The following is a 12,734-nucleotide window of genomic DNA, read 5'->3' on the forward strand; positions in this document are numbered from 1 at the left end:
ATCGTTGAGCACTTGTAGTTTATAAAGCAAACATTTTGTTTTTCAGGGGTACTTGCAAGTATATTGCTCAATAAAATAGGATGCCGAAAAACTGTCATCATTGGTTCCATTCTACAAGCTATTGGTTTCATCGGGTCATATATTGTAACGGACACCAAGCTATTGTTTTTGACTCTTAGTGTTATTGCCGGTAAACTATACTTTCTTGTTTTTCAGTTAGTCAATCTTTTCGGTTGTTGACCTGTTTTTGTTAACGAACTTCATTATGTTTTTAGTCCAAGATAAAGTGAAGGGGAAGTAAGTCCTTACTTTTGTTAGACATCCCTGACCGATGATGGTGATATAGCTGTTGTTGCTTGTTGCTCAGTTCTAGCCTTGATCGATCAATGGCCATCAAGCCATAAATTTTTTTAACATTGTCCTATGTACCCTTCTTTTTTGAAGATGGTTGTGTTTGGTTTGATGGAGGTTTGCTTGCTATTTCTTGAAAGATTGCCAAAGTGATGTGGACGCCTCTAATGAGAACCCAATAAGGTTCGAAAATCGATTAAGGTTGTTCATCATGTTTTCATTCTGCGGAGAAATGGTAAAAATTTGCCCTGCTTATAATTATACCGTATGTTACATATTTATTATCTCATACCTTGATACTGTGTTGTCTAAGATCCCCGTTGACAGGCCGCTGGTATTTATAGGGTGTTAAACTCTTTCGGTATGCAAATTAGGGACTCCTTCATAGAGCAACCACTGCATTTGTTGAGTATATAAACAGTTTAGCTGCTCGTTTCTCTGGAGACTGTCAGAATGATGTAGACGCCTCTGATGAGAACCCAGTAAGGTTTGAAAATCGATTAAGGTTGTTTATTTTTTCAGTCTGAAGAGAAATGGCTAAAATATCCCCTGTTTATAATTATACCATATGTTACGTATGTATGTGTGTATATATATATTCTTTCTAAAGACTTTTTTAAAATCAGTCATGAATAGGAAACGTTTTGTTTTCCTACTGTCTGCCTTTTTTTAATTATTCAGTCCTTATGTTTTATAGTATTAATGTTAATAATATTATTCATAATACAAAAGATGATAAAGCAGCGAGCTGGCAGAATCGTTTGCACGCCGAACAAAACGGTTTGTGGCATTTCGTCCGTCTTTACGTTCTAAGTTCAAATTCGACTGAGGCTGACTTTACTTTTCATCCCTTTCGGGGTTTATAAAATAAGTATCAGTTGAACATTGGAGTTGGTGTGATCAACTTACCCAATCCCTGAACTTGCTGGCCTTGTATACCCTCCAGCCTTCATCAGGTGTCTTGGGGAAATTTCGAACCTGTTTTTTTTTTGTTTTTTTTCAACTGTTGTAATGGATCCTCTCACAGGTTAGAAATTTCCTCAAAACACCTGATGAATACTGGAGGGTATATCAGCTGAAAGGTGTTAACAACAAAACAAGACGAGGACAAATATCCGTCAAATGTAAATAATGTAAATAATGTAATATAATTCTCTTTATACGTAATTATTTTTCAGATTTTCGTTTATTATTTACAATCATAGGGTATTTTGAATTTTATATTTCTTTGTAACAAAACTCGTATAGAAGTGAAATGAAGTCGTTGCAACTGAAAGTTTACATTGAGTCCTCATTGGGGCTTTACTACCTCCACTACTCCATAATAAACTCAAACCTCCTTAAGAATACAATGGTTTCTAACCGAGACAGGCAACCACACAGCTGAAGGGGAAAAAAACAGTGGTGCCGAAAAGTGATCACATTATATGCTAATGTTTATTTTATCGATATCCTGGGTGTTTGAGATATAACTAGATTAATAGAATTTCTATAGGATCAAATAAAATGCCGTTGAGAAGGCGCGCGGCTTAGTGCTTAGGGGTATTCGGCTCACGATCGTAAGGTCGTGAGTTCGATTCTTGGTGACACGTTGTGTCCTTGAGCAAAACACTTTATTTCACGTTGCTCCAGTCCACTCAGCTGGCAAAAATTAGTAGTACCTGTATTTCAAAGGGCCAGTCTTGTCACGCAGAATCTCCCTGAGAACTCTGCTATGGGCATGCGTGTTTGTGGAGAACTCAGCCACTTTTACGATGATTTCATGAGCAGGTTGTTCCGTTGATCGGGTCAACAACCGGAGTGCCATTTTTTTTTAGATAAAATTCGGATCTTTACCTTTTGACCGACAGATTAAGAAAATGATTTTTTGTAACGTTTAGTTACAAAAATTTTTTTTTTTTCAAACTTCGTATACTGGTAGAATGTGTCATATAAAATATATTTTACTCTTAGCGTTTTTGAGAAAAGTTTGTTTACGAAGTTATTTCGTGTTAAAGTTCACGTATTTCGGTAATTTCAACCAACTAATGACGTGTATTCAGCTGAATAAAATTACTGCCGTTGTTTGTCAACAACTATCGGCGGTATATATGCCGTTTGTCACTGTTGTTTATGACATCGTTCGTACGTTTGTACTGGTTTTAGCTTTAAGGTTTTAGTGTTTTAGGCTTAGGATTTTAGGGTTTGGGTTTTAGGGTGAGGGGATTTAGGGTTAGGGCTAGGGTTTTAGGGTTAGGGTTAGGGCTTTAGGGTTAGGGTTTTAGAGTTAGGGTTAGGGTTAGGCTTTTGGGGTTAGGGTTAAGGTTTTAAGATTAGAGTTACGGAAAAAATGAAAAACGAAGCACGAACGATTATGGTGGTGCCATGAAGTAAACATGCTTCAGATACACTCGTTTATTCATACAAACGTAACTGAGATAAAATATGTCATAAATAACAGTGACAAACGACATATACACCGCCGATAGTTGTTGACAAACAACGGCAGTAATTTTATTCAGCTGAATACACGTCATTGATTGGTTGAAATTACCGAAATACGAAAACTTTAACACGTAAATAATTTCGTAAACATAAACTTTTCTCAAAAATGCTAAGAGTAAAATATATTTTATATGACACATTCTACCAGTAAACGAAGTTTGAAAGTGTTTAATTACAAAAAATTATTTTCTAAATCTGCCGGTCAAAAGGTAAAGATCCTAAAATTATTTAGTGTAATTAGTTGTGGGCCTTTGTGTTCTGAGTTTAAATCCTGCCAACTTTGTGTTTCATGCTTCCTGAGCCGATAACTTAAAGTCAGGTACAGATATCGATGTAATATCTCAATAAATGTGAATGTAGTTATCATAGAAAATTTCCGACCAAATGTAACTCACCACTACATGCAAAGCATTTAAACTGGCTTTCTTTGGTTCTTGCCATCCACCGCCCTACAGTTGTAAAATATTTAGATAGTACAAAGTTTTAGAATAATCGCAAAAGTATTTTTTCTTGTTTTAGGTACTGGATGCGGTATATGTTATACGACTGCCATGGTTGCTATCAGTTACCATTTTGATCGCTATTTGGGACTAGCATCTGGGATTGCTGTCAGCGCACAAGGAATTGGAACAATTATGATAAATGCAATAGAGAGTACTGTGAATTTCTATGGGTTGCGTAACTTTTTCCTTCTCGTAGCTGGGTATGTCCTTCAAAATTGTGTTTTCGGTGCTCTTTTACGGACGTCTGAGCACGAACGAAATTATAATAAAGAAGTAAAAAATAACAAAACAGTCAATAGCAAAGTAACCTTCGCTTACGAACAGGATGTATTTGACAACGAATTAAAATCAAAGCCTGAGAATTTAACAATCCACTCCAGTGATCTCCAAAACACTTCAAACAAACTGCACCAACATGAAACCCAATATGATTGCAAAGAAATCAACTTACAAATTAAGGATTCTAAACCAGAAAGCGTGGATGAAAATAGCACTGATAAAACTGATAGAAAATTAGACCAACTCTCAGAAAAGCCAAACGAAGAAAAATCTACTGTCAAAATTGAAACGAAAGTCAATTTGGACTCGCGGCACATACAGTCTTCAGGTGCCCAAGAAATGGATGTAACTGGACAACCAAGCAACAAGTTTACTACAGAAAATCGTTTGCAGGAAACAACACAGGTTAGCAACTGCAACGAAAAGGAGACCTGTTTCGAAGAGTACTTGAAACTTGTAAAGGATTTCAGGTTTATGTTATTCGTTCTATACGTGGGATTGTTTGCTTCCGCCGAGAGTATCATTTATATCCTGCTTCCATCTTACTTCATTGAAAAGGGAACGACAAAAGATCAAGTTGCGCAATTGTTCACCTTCGTTGGTATCGCTTCTACACTGACTCGTTTTCTAACCGGTGTAATTCTAAACAAAAACCTTTTATCACTCACTGTCCTATTTTCAGTGCCGTCATTTTTGCTAGCAGTCTGTAGTTTTGTCGTGCCTTTTTTCATCCATATATATTGGGTCCAGCTAATATACGGTCTTCTGTATGGTGTACTAAATTTCACTGTTTATGCACTCATTAATAAGGCATGTATTAAACTTGTCGGTCTAAAAGGAACTTCTTCAGCTATGGGCATCATAATGTTCCTATGGGGTACAGCTGCATTGATTGGATCACCTCTCACAGGTAAATATTTCATTGTATATGTTTTTGGTTAGTCTTATTTGTTATTATTTTTATGATTTAGGCAGAGGTGGAACGGCAGTGCCCATGACCTTGTTTCAGGAAAGGCGTAATTGGTGGGAGAAAGAGTGGAAGTTATCTTCAAACAAGAAACCTAGTCAAAGTACTTACAACGGAACGTTCTCTGTTAAAGGTAACCAAGGACCAGATTGTTTCTACATTCCAAGAATAGGGATGGTCACAAAGAGGGTATGCAGAGGATGCGGGTATTTTGAAAATACCAGACGGAGTGACGGCCGTGCCCTGTATATTTACGGGCGCCCTTTGGCAAGGCATAGCACCCATTCAGCCACCCTGCCAAGGATATGACAAAGTCATGGGACTGCAGCATGGTGGATTGTGAAGAGGCAGCAGAAGAGCTCAACTGAGCTCTTACAAATTAAAAGACCAACGGTCAGAGTCACCAAACCCTATCAAGAGAGTAACTGCAACGCATCCATAGGAGCGGCGTCCATGGTTGTGTAATCAGCTAATGAAAGATTCATTGTAACTCAAGTTTCCAATTCAAATTCATAATAATAGAATTGGATGGCGACTGAGAGTCACAGGAATCTGTGCAAGCAGCGCGACTAGATTACATTAAGAATGATTTCCAGAACTTCAGCAACAGTAGATGCTGCTTATGATGTTGATGATGATGATGCTATAGTTTTTACTGTTGTTGTCCAGTGAAAACACAGGAATACACACTGGACTGAGGAATAAGAAATGAACAGCAGTTTCCATTGAATCTTGTTCAATAACCTGTTGAATGTTATTACGTGGTTGCGTTACTGTTAGCAGATGTGTTACTGGCCAAATTCCAGTGACATACGAAAGTATGCATCATACGGATAGATTACGGCCCGATATTTCATAAAGCTGATATTTCATAAAGTGGAATGAAGGGAAAGATATGTGTGTGTGTTTATACGTATATATGTATATACATGTATATGTTTGTATGAATATGTATATATGTATATACGTATGTATACAAACACATACATACATACATACATACATACATACATACATACATACATATACATATGTACATACAGGAATAGATAGATAGATAGATAGATAGATAAAGTAACCATGAAAAAGCGAAATGATTGTCATCACTTGAAAAAGACAGAGAATATAATCAAACAGAGTCTCTTACACCTGTTTCTAGAATAGCCAGGCATGTGGATCATCATATTGAATAAGGATTCCATAACTTGAGTATTCCATCATCAGAGAGGGAGAAAGCAAAGAAATGTAAATATGAAAGAATATCCCCCAGCCCAGGATATTAATATATTCCAGTTTGTCAAAAATGGGAGAAGGATCAGAATAAAATAGATTGCATTAGGTTGTTCCATGATCAAATGAATAATACAGTGAAAGTTAATGTCAAATAGCAGTGTCAAATGAGAATGTTCGATGATGATCTATGGCAAGGAATCATAAAAGTTATCGGTTCCAGTTTTGAATAGAGAATGATTGTGTTGAATAGGAATATTATACTACAGAGTAGAGGGAAAACAGACGGAATATTCAGCTCATGAAATCCTGACTCAATATGATGATCCACATGCTTGGCTATTCTAGAAACAGCTGTAAGAGACTATGTATGTTTATATTCTCTATCTAAATTAAATGTCTTTTTCACGTGATGCCAATCGTTTTGCTTTTCCATTTTTACTTTAATCTATATATACCTGCTCAAAGAGAAACCATTTCTAGCTGCCTCTGATAGGCATCTCAGCATCACACCTTCTGTTGCAGTTCAAACCGGGGTTTTAGTGATACACCTGAGCACTCATAGTACACACCTGTTACTTGACGTCAGTTGACGAAAACTCATATATTCTGTATCCCGTGCTTTGTTACACAGAGCACTTATAATAGGTGGTAAACAAGGACAAGCAGTTCCTTGGCATCTCACTCAAGGACATACTCATTCCATCTCGGGAGACCTACCTTTTACTACTGCTACATAAAACTAACGACTTAATTAGGAGAATGCGATGGCGAGCTTTTTTCTCTGATAATAGATATAAAGATAGCGGAAAAGACAGCCATAACCTAAAATCCCATTAAAAGCTTCCTCACAACCCACTGCTAAACAGATTCGAATCTGATATTCTAAATTTGATTAATAAAGTCAAATTCTGTTAATTCAAATCTGCCTACAAGAATCAACCACCTAAAATTGTACGACGAATCATGGGATCACCCAAAATGCACATCTTTTCAGATAAGACCGGAAATTTATACTCAATTGCTATTGAGGAATAAAAGAATTTCATACAAAAGGACCCACATAGACCCTAGAAAACTTGCAAAGTCCAGTCTGGATACCAGTGCTATGAATTAGTCCGCAAACTCGAAGTAGAAGACAGAATGGAGTATATACCCCTAAAAGAACCTCGCTTCAATCACAAGGACCATGAAATGGACTTTAATACCAAACCATCAATAAGCCCTACAAAATCTGACCTCTGGCGAATTAGTGAAAATATTGTTAACAAGTTGAGCGTTCACCTACGGTCATGTACAGGTGAGGTAAATTGGTTTCATCTTCTAAAAAAATAACAGCAATTCATCCTTCCTCCAATTCAATATTAACAATTATTATGCCTCAATCTCTCTCATCCTTCTTAACAAAGCCCTTACTCTCGCAAGAAAGCTAATTTGCCCATCTAGAAATTGATATTATACTAACATCTAGAAAGACTCTCATTACTTTCAATAACAAACTTTGATGTGGGACATTTAATAATAATTTCTTTGATTTAACAAAGGGCTCCTCCGACTTAGACCAGGCCCAGGTCACGAAACTCGTTGGACTCGACCTCCTTCATCAACTTCGCATGTACTTTCCAGCTATACACAGTGGTCTAATTCGTGATGATGCTCTCCTTATTGCTACAGGTCTCGCTAAACCAGCCCTTGAGAAAACCAGAAAGGCCTTACATAAGTTATTTGCCAATTTTAACTTAACTATCGCATTTGAGAATACCAATTTCTTCCATGTTACATTAGATTTGAATTCTTCTTTATATTCCCTGTACTGTAAGCCGAATGAATAACTAAAATATATCAATATCCACTCCAATCACCATAGATTTGTTTTTAATAGCGTTATTAAGGGTATTTCTATAAGAATTTCCAATCTGTCCGCAACGGAGGAAATATTCAATAACCACGCCACTTATTATAATTAAGCGCTTGCTGCAAACGGCTTCACCCCCAAGATAAAACAATTGTATAATACTAGGCTTAAGAGCTATGCAGCTCAACTACATCCTAATTCTACGCATCCCAAAACCACGAACACGACATTCCCCACAACAGATAGGATCACTCAACCCATCACCCTGGATCTTAAAAAACAATATACCCAACTATTTGCCACACACCCCAAAAATACTCATACAACTTGCAATCCTATAGATAGAATTGCATCCCTAATATCATAAAGAAAACTAAACTCTGCATCACCACCCCAGATTATCTAATAAAAGCGGGAGACCTTACTTTGATATACCCTGCCTTCTCCTTAAATGTTAAGAGATTACGTGAGCAATTTTTTACCATTATCAAATCTAATTTTCCACCCCACCATAAGTACCATTCTATCTTTAATCAGTCCACCCTTAAGTTATCTTACTCCTCTGCACCTAACATAAAATCCATCATTGTCATACCTAATAACGGCAAGCTTAATAGGCATCGCCAACCAAATACTACTAAGGAGAATAATAAATATAGCAATAATAGCGAACAATAATAATGAAACCACTTCTAATCACCTCTGATAGGCAGTCTCAACAGTTGCAGTTCAAACTAGAATTTTAGTGGTAAAACTAACAGAGCACGCATAGTACATACCAATTACTTTACACCATAATTGTATTATTTACCTATAACTATTATTTATTTGATCGTGGAGCTACCTAAGGCATACATATTTTATTCTGATCCTTCCCCCATTTTTGACAACCTGGAATATACTAATATCCTTGACTGGCGACATTCCCTCATTTTTACATCTCTCTGCCTTTTCCTTCTCTGATGATGGATACTCAGCTTATGGAATCCTTATTCAATGGTTATCTACATGCCCGGCTATTCTAGAAACAGCTGTAAGAGACTATGTATGTTTATATTCTCTATCTAAATTAAATGTCTTTTTTACATGATGCCAATCGTTCTGCTTTTTCATTTTTACTTTAATCTATATCTACCTGCTCAAAGAGAAACCATTTCTAGCTGCCTCTGATAGGCATCTCAGCATCACACCTTCAGTTGCAGTTCAAACTGGGGTTTTAGTGATACACCTGAGTACTCATAGTACACACCTGTTACTTGACGTCAGTTGACGAAAACTTCTTATACATTCTGTCTGTCTGTGTGTGTGTGTGTGTGTAATTTTTGCGGAGGCGCAATGGCCCAGTGGTTAGGGCTGCGGAATCGCCGTTGTAAGAAGGCGATTTCGATTCCCAGACCAGGTGTTGTGAGTGTTTATTGAGCGAAAACACCTAAAGCTCCACGAGGTTCCGGCAGGGGGTTGTGGCGATCCCTGCTGTTCTCTTTCGCCACAACTTTCTCTAACTCTTTCTTCTGTTGGCCTGCTCGCTTAGCCAGCGGAGTGGCATCATCTGAAGGCTAAAACAATGTGAAGCGCATTGTGACCAGCGATGTGTAGCAATATCTAATAGCCTGGTCGATCACAATGATATAATTTTTGCATTTGATTTGCAAGATTCTTGATGTGAATTCGTGTGTTGAAACAAATCTAGTGTCTAGTTAAGGTCATTATGCCAATAAAAATTAAAATAAACACACGCACTGGTTCCATACCATATCACTATTTTAACAACTAACTATTCAATTGATTGTTTTATTTATTGATTGTACAATCAATTCGGGGTTTTTTTCTGTTAGAGTCCTTTCATAGCTATTCGTGATCTCTTCAATGACATGCACTCATTGTAAAAGGTTTGCTTTGAGTCATTCTGAGAACCAGTCTTATGTGTATATACGGATGTGTTTGTATGTAGATGTGTGAGTGTTTATTTATGTGCGTACGTTGTGGTATGCGTGTGTATGGGTGTGGTGTAGCCGGTTGTTTTTTTAATAGATAAGCATCTGTATGTATATTTGCAATGTGTGCATTCTTGTGTGCGTGTGTCTTTCCGTGTATGTGCGTATGTGTACGCGCATGTGCAATCATGTGCGTGTGCTTGTGCAAGTCTGTGCGTGCGATCATGTGTGTGTGTGTGTGTGCGATCATGTGTGTGTGTGTGTGCACGTGGATGTGTATGTGTGGTTGTATGTTCATTTATGTGTGTTTTTGTGTGTACATACGTATGCATGGATGTGTACAGTTGTGCATTGGAATGTCCATAATTACATGTATTTATCGTTATGAATTTCTGTGTATCCTGCTGTCATAAAAATATTGTCCTATATACCTACCTATACCCTCTCATACCCTGCCACCCACACGGCCGCACACACGTACGCACACACTTGTATATATTACGCATGTGTTGCGTAAATAGAGGCAGTAGTGTAATTGTTCTATTATAATGTACACTGTCTATTTAGTATTGGCATTGTCTCACGTATGCATGTCTCGTAACGGTGAGCCTCTTGACTGTTTAGACGAGATTTTGAGATTTCGGTTCTAATTTGATTCAGAATGCCGCTGTGTTGATTTTTGCCATGTTGGTAGAGGATCGACGACTGTTTCTTGTCATTCTCGTCGGTGTTCATTTAGCTTGTAACGGCGTATTGATTAGTAAACAATATTATGAAATGTCGGAGTCAGCAGTTGTAACGATAAAGATTTGCTGTTATAATTGCATGTTGTAAGATGAGAAAGATGAACAATGCATGAAGTTTTAAGAAAGTATTTATTTACCGTTACGTCGTAATACCTTGTCTCGACGGGCAGGTTGATAAATCCAAAAGCATGCGAAAGTTAGAAGCGTTAGAGTGTTTGAGCTTGGGTTCTCTTCATTGTTTAGTAGTAATTGCTGAGACAGATAGAATGATGTTGTAAGAGAACAGAATTAGGGTTAGAAAGAATTGTAGGGTGTTGTCTCAGTTGCTTTCTCCCTCTGACCAAGGTTGATCAGCCAGACCTCGTTGAGTCGTCACCGACTGTGACTAACTGATTTTTGCTTGGGATGCGCTGGCTTATATAACTATCCAGAAGGATAGATATACTATTGAAAACAGTATATTTAGTTGGTGGTCTTGTTATCTCTCTTCTAGCTTTTGGTGAAGTAGAAGAGGTTAGAAAGAGTCAAGTGGTGAAAACATTATTTCGGCCTAGCTAAAGGCATCTGGAAGATGTAAAACTGCTGTCAGAGAAAATCCATTGTTCCATCGAAGGAAAAGCTCTGTAGCAGTGTTAATTTAAATTTGGCTGTGGTGGATCGAATCGACTTTATGCTTGCAAAATCCACTACAAGCTTCTCAGGTAAACTCATGGAAGTCTCCAAAATGTATGCTGTATTCTGGTCCCAACAATCACCTTCCATACATTTTATATGGCAGACTACATTCCTGGTCTTACAGTTAATACAAAAGTTAAACGTTATCATACATACATACACACATACACACATACATACATACATACATACATACATACATACATACATACATACATACATACATACATACATAGAGGAAATCCACTCCATAAATATCAAAACCCGCAAAAGCCTGACAACAGCTAGGAACCTCCACAGAAACAGTGATGTTGACAGGCTCTATCTAAGAAGAAATGAAAGTGGTAGAGGCCTGATATCAGTGCAGACGGCTTTTGAATGCCGTATGATATCACTCAAGCAGCACTTGCTAAACAACAGCAGCAAAAATAAATATATTAATGCAGTGCTGAAAAGTGAAGTAACATTGTACGAGTTGGCTGTGAACTCTTCAAGAAACACTCTCTTCTTTTATAAATTACGAAATGCAGTTTGTGCCCGGACGAAATATTCTAGATACCAGTTATTAAATAGCAGTAAGGAATCAGCCCTAAAATGTACGCACATTCACAGAAAATCATTTGAATATTTCCCTAGATAAGATTTTTAATTCAGTAAATACCACGGAGATTGAAGAAGTTGGGGTTGGTAAATATTAGTACAATACGTAGTTTGCCTATATCCTAGCAGTAATTCTTCTCCAAATAAATAGTACTCTTGGTATGTAAAACATCACATATAAAATAATTTATTTTCTGTTCTATATTCTATAAGATGGTTTCTACATGTAAATTATTTTTGACTTAGTGACCTTTACTTGTACACATCTATCTCTGAATTATTTTCCTTTTTACTCCGATTAAGGCTAGTGGACGAGAAACACAAACCTAATTTGGGATCTGGTATTTACGATTCGAATTTCAAATCTTAGGGCAAACAGAGGTTCATCGTGATGACCGTTTTTAAAGCTGTATCAGGTTTCTAAATGTTCCTCTCTAATTCTTTACACTGAAAAAATACCATCTCCTACCAACTATAACACTAGCTAAATCAACATATTTTTAGTTCGCTTCAAGCCACAGCAGTGTGCAACACCCTGAATAAAGCTGCATGGACTCTGCGATGAAAGTAGCTCAGACAGTATTTTTTAACACTAGTGCTTTAGCAAAATCCTCAGGCTGTGCCCACGTGGAATAACAAGCTAAAAACTGGACGATGAGATGAGAGAAAAAATGAGAAAAGGGGAGAAGGAAATAGATGTAAAAGGTAGAAGGTTGAAAAACCGGAAAGCGAAGAAGAAAACAAAGAAGCAAAAGGGAAGAATTAGTTAGGTCCCCTTTGACTGTAAATTCATAAGGCTGCAAGCATAGTGGCCCAAAGTCTGCGTTACAGCTGTTCAATCCAGAGACAGTGATATTTTCCAATTTGCCAACAGGAATTTATCCATATATTTACAACTGTTGATAATTTCAGATCTAGAATTCAGCAGTGTGGTAGAGCTCTTAGACCTGAAAAGGGCTTGTGTTCTTTCAGTGACACATAGCTAACTTTTTTTTGGTCCGTTGACATATGGTGTGGATTTTTCAACTATTTTCTACTTTATTGTATGTATGTATGTATGTATGTATGTATGTATGTATGTATGTATGTATATGCACCACACATTTATAG

General features: G+C 37.2%; 1 protein-coding gene across 5 annotated transcripts in view; it reads left to right on the forward strand.

Annotated features, from left to right (window-relative positions):
• Positions 1-12,734, forward strand: part of LOC115219065 — a 115,702-nt gene that overhangs the window by 90,904 nt on the left and 12,064 nt on the right. For 4 of the 5 annotated variants that reach the window (XM_036508812.1, XM_029789126.2, XM_036508813.1 and 1 more), the window contains 2 exons: positions 47-190; positions 3,355-4,527. In XM_036508812.1, the coding sequence (XP_036364705.1) occupies positions 47-190; positions 3,355-4,527 (1,317 nt within the window). The remainder of the gene's footprint in view (positions 1-46; positions 191-3,354; positions 4,528-12,734) is intronic. The other variant, XM_036508814.1, reaches the window with a different exon arrangement.

Source organism: Octopus sinensis, linkage group LG14 (genome assembly GCF_006345805.1).
Source record: "Octopus sinensis linkage group LG14, ASM634580v1, whole genome shotgun sequence".
NCBI lineage: Eukaryota > Metazoa > Mollusca > Cephalopoda > Octopoda > Octopodidae > Octopus > Octopus sinensis.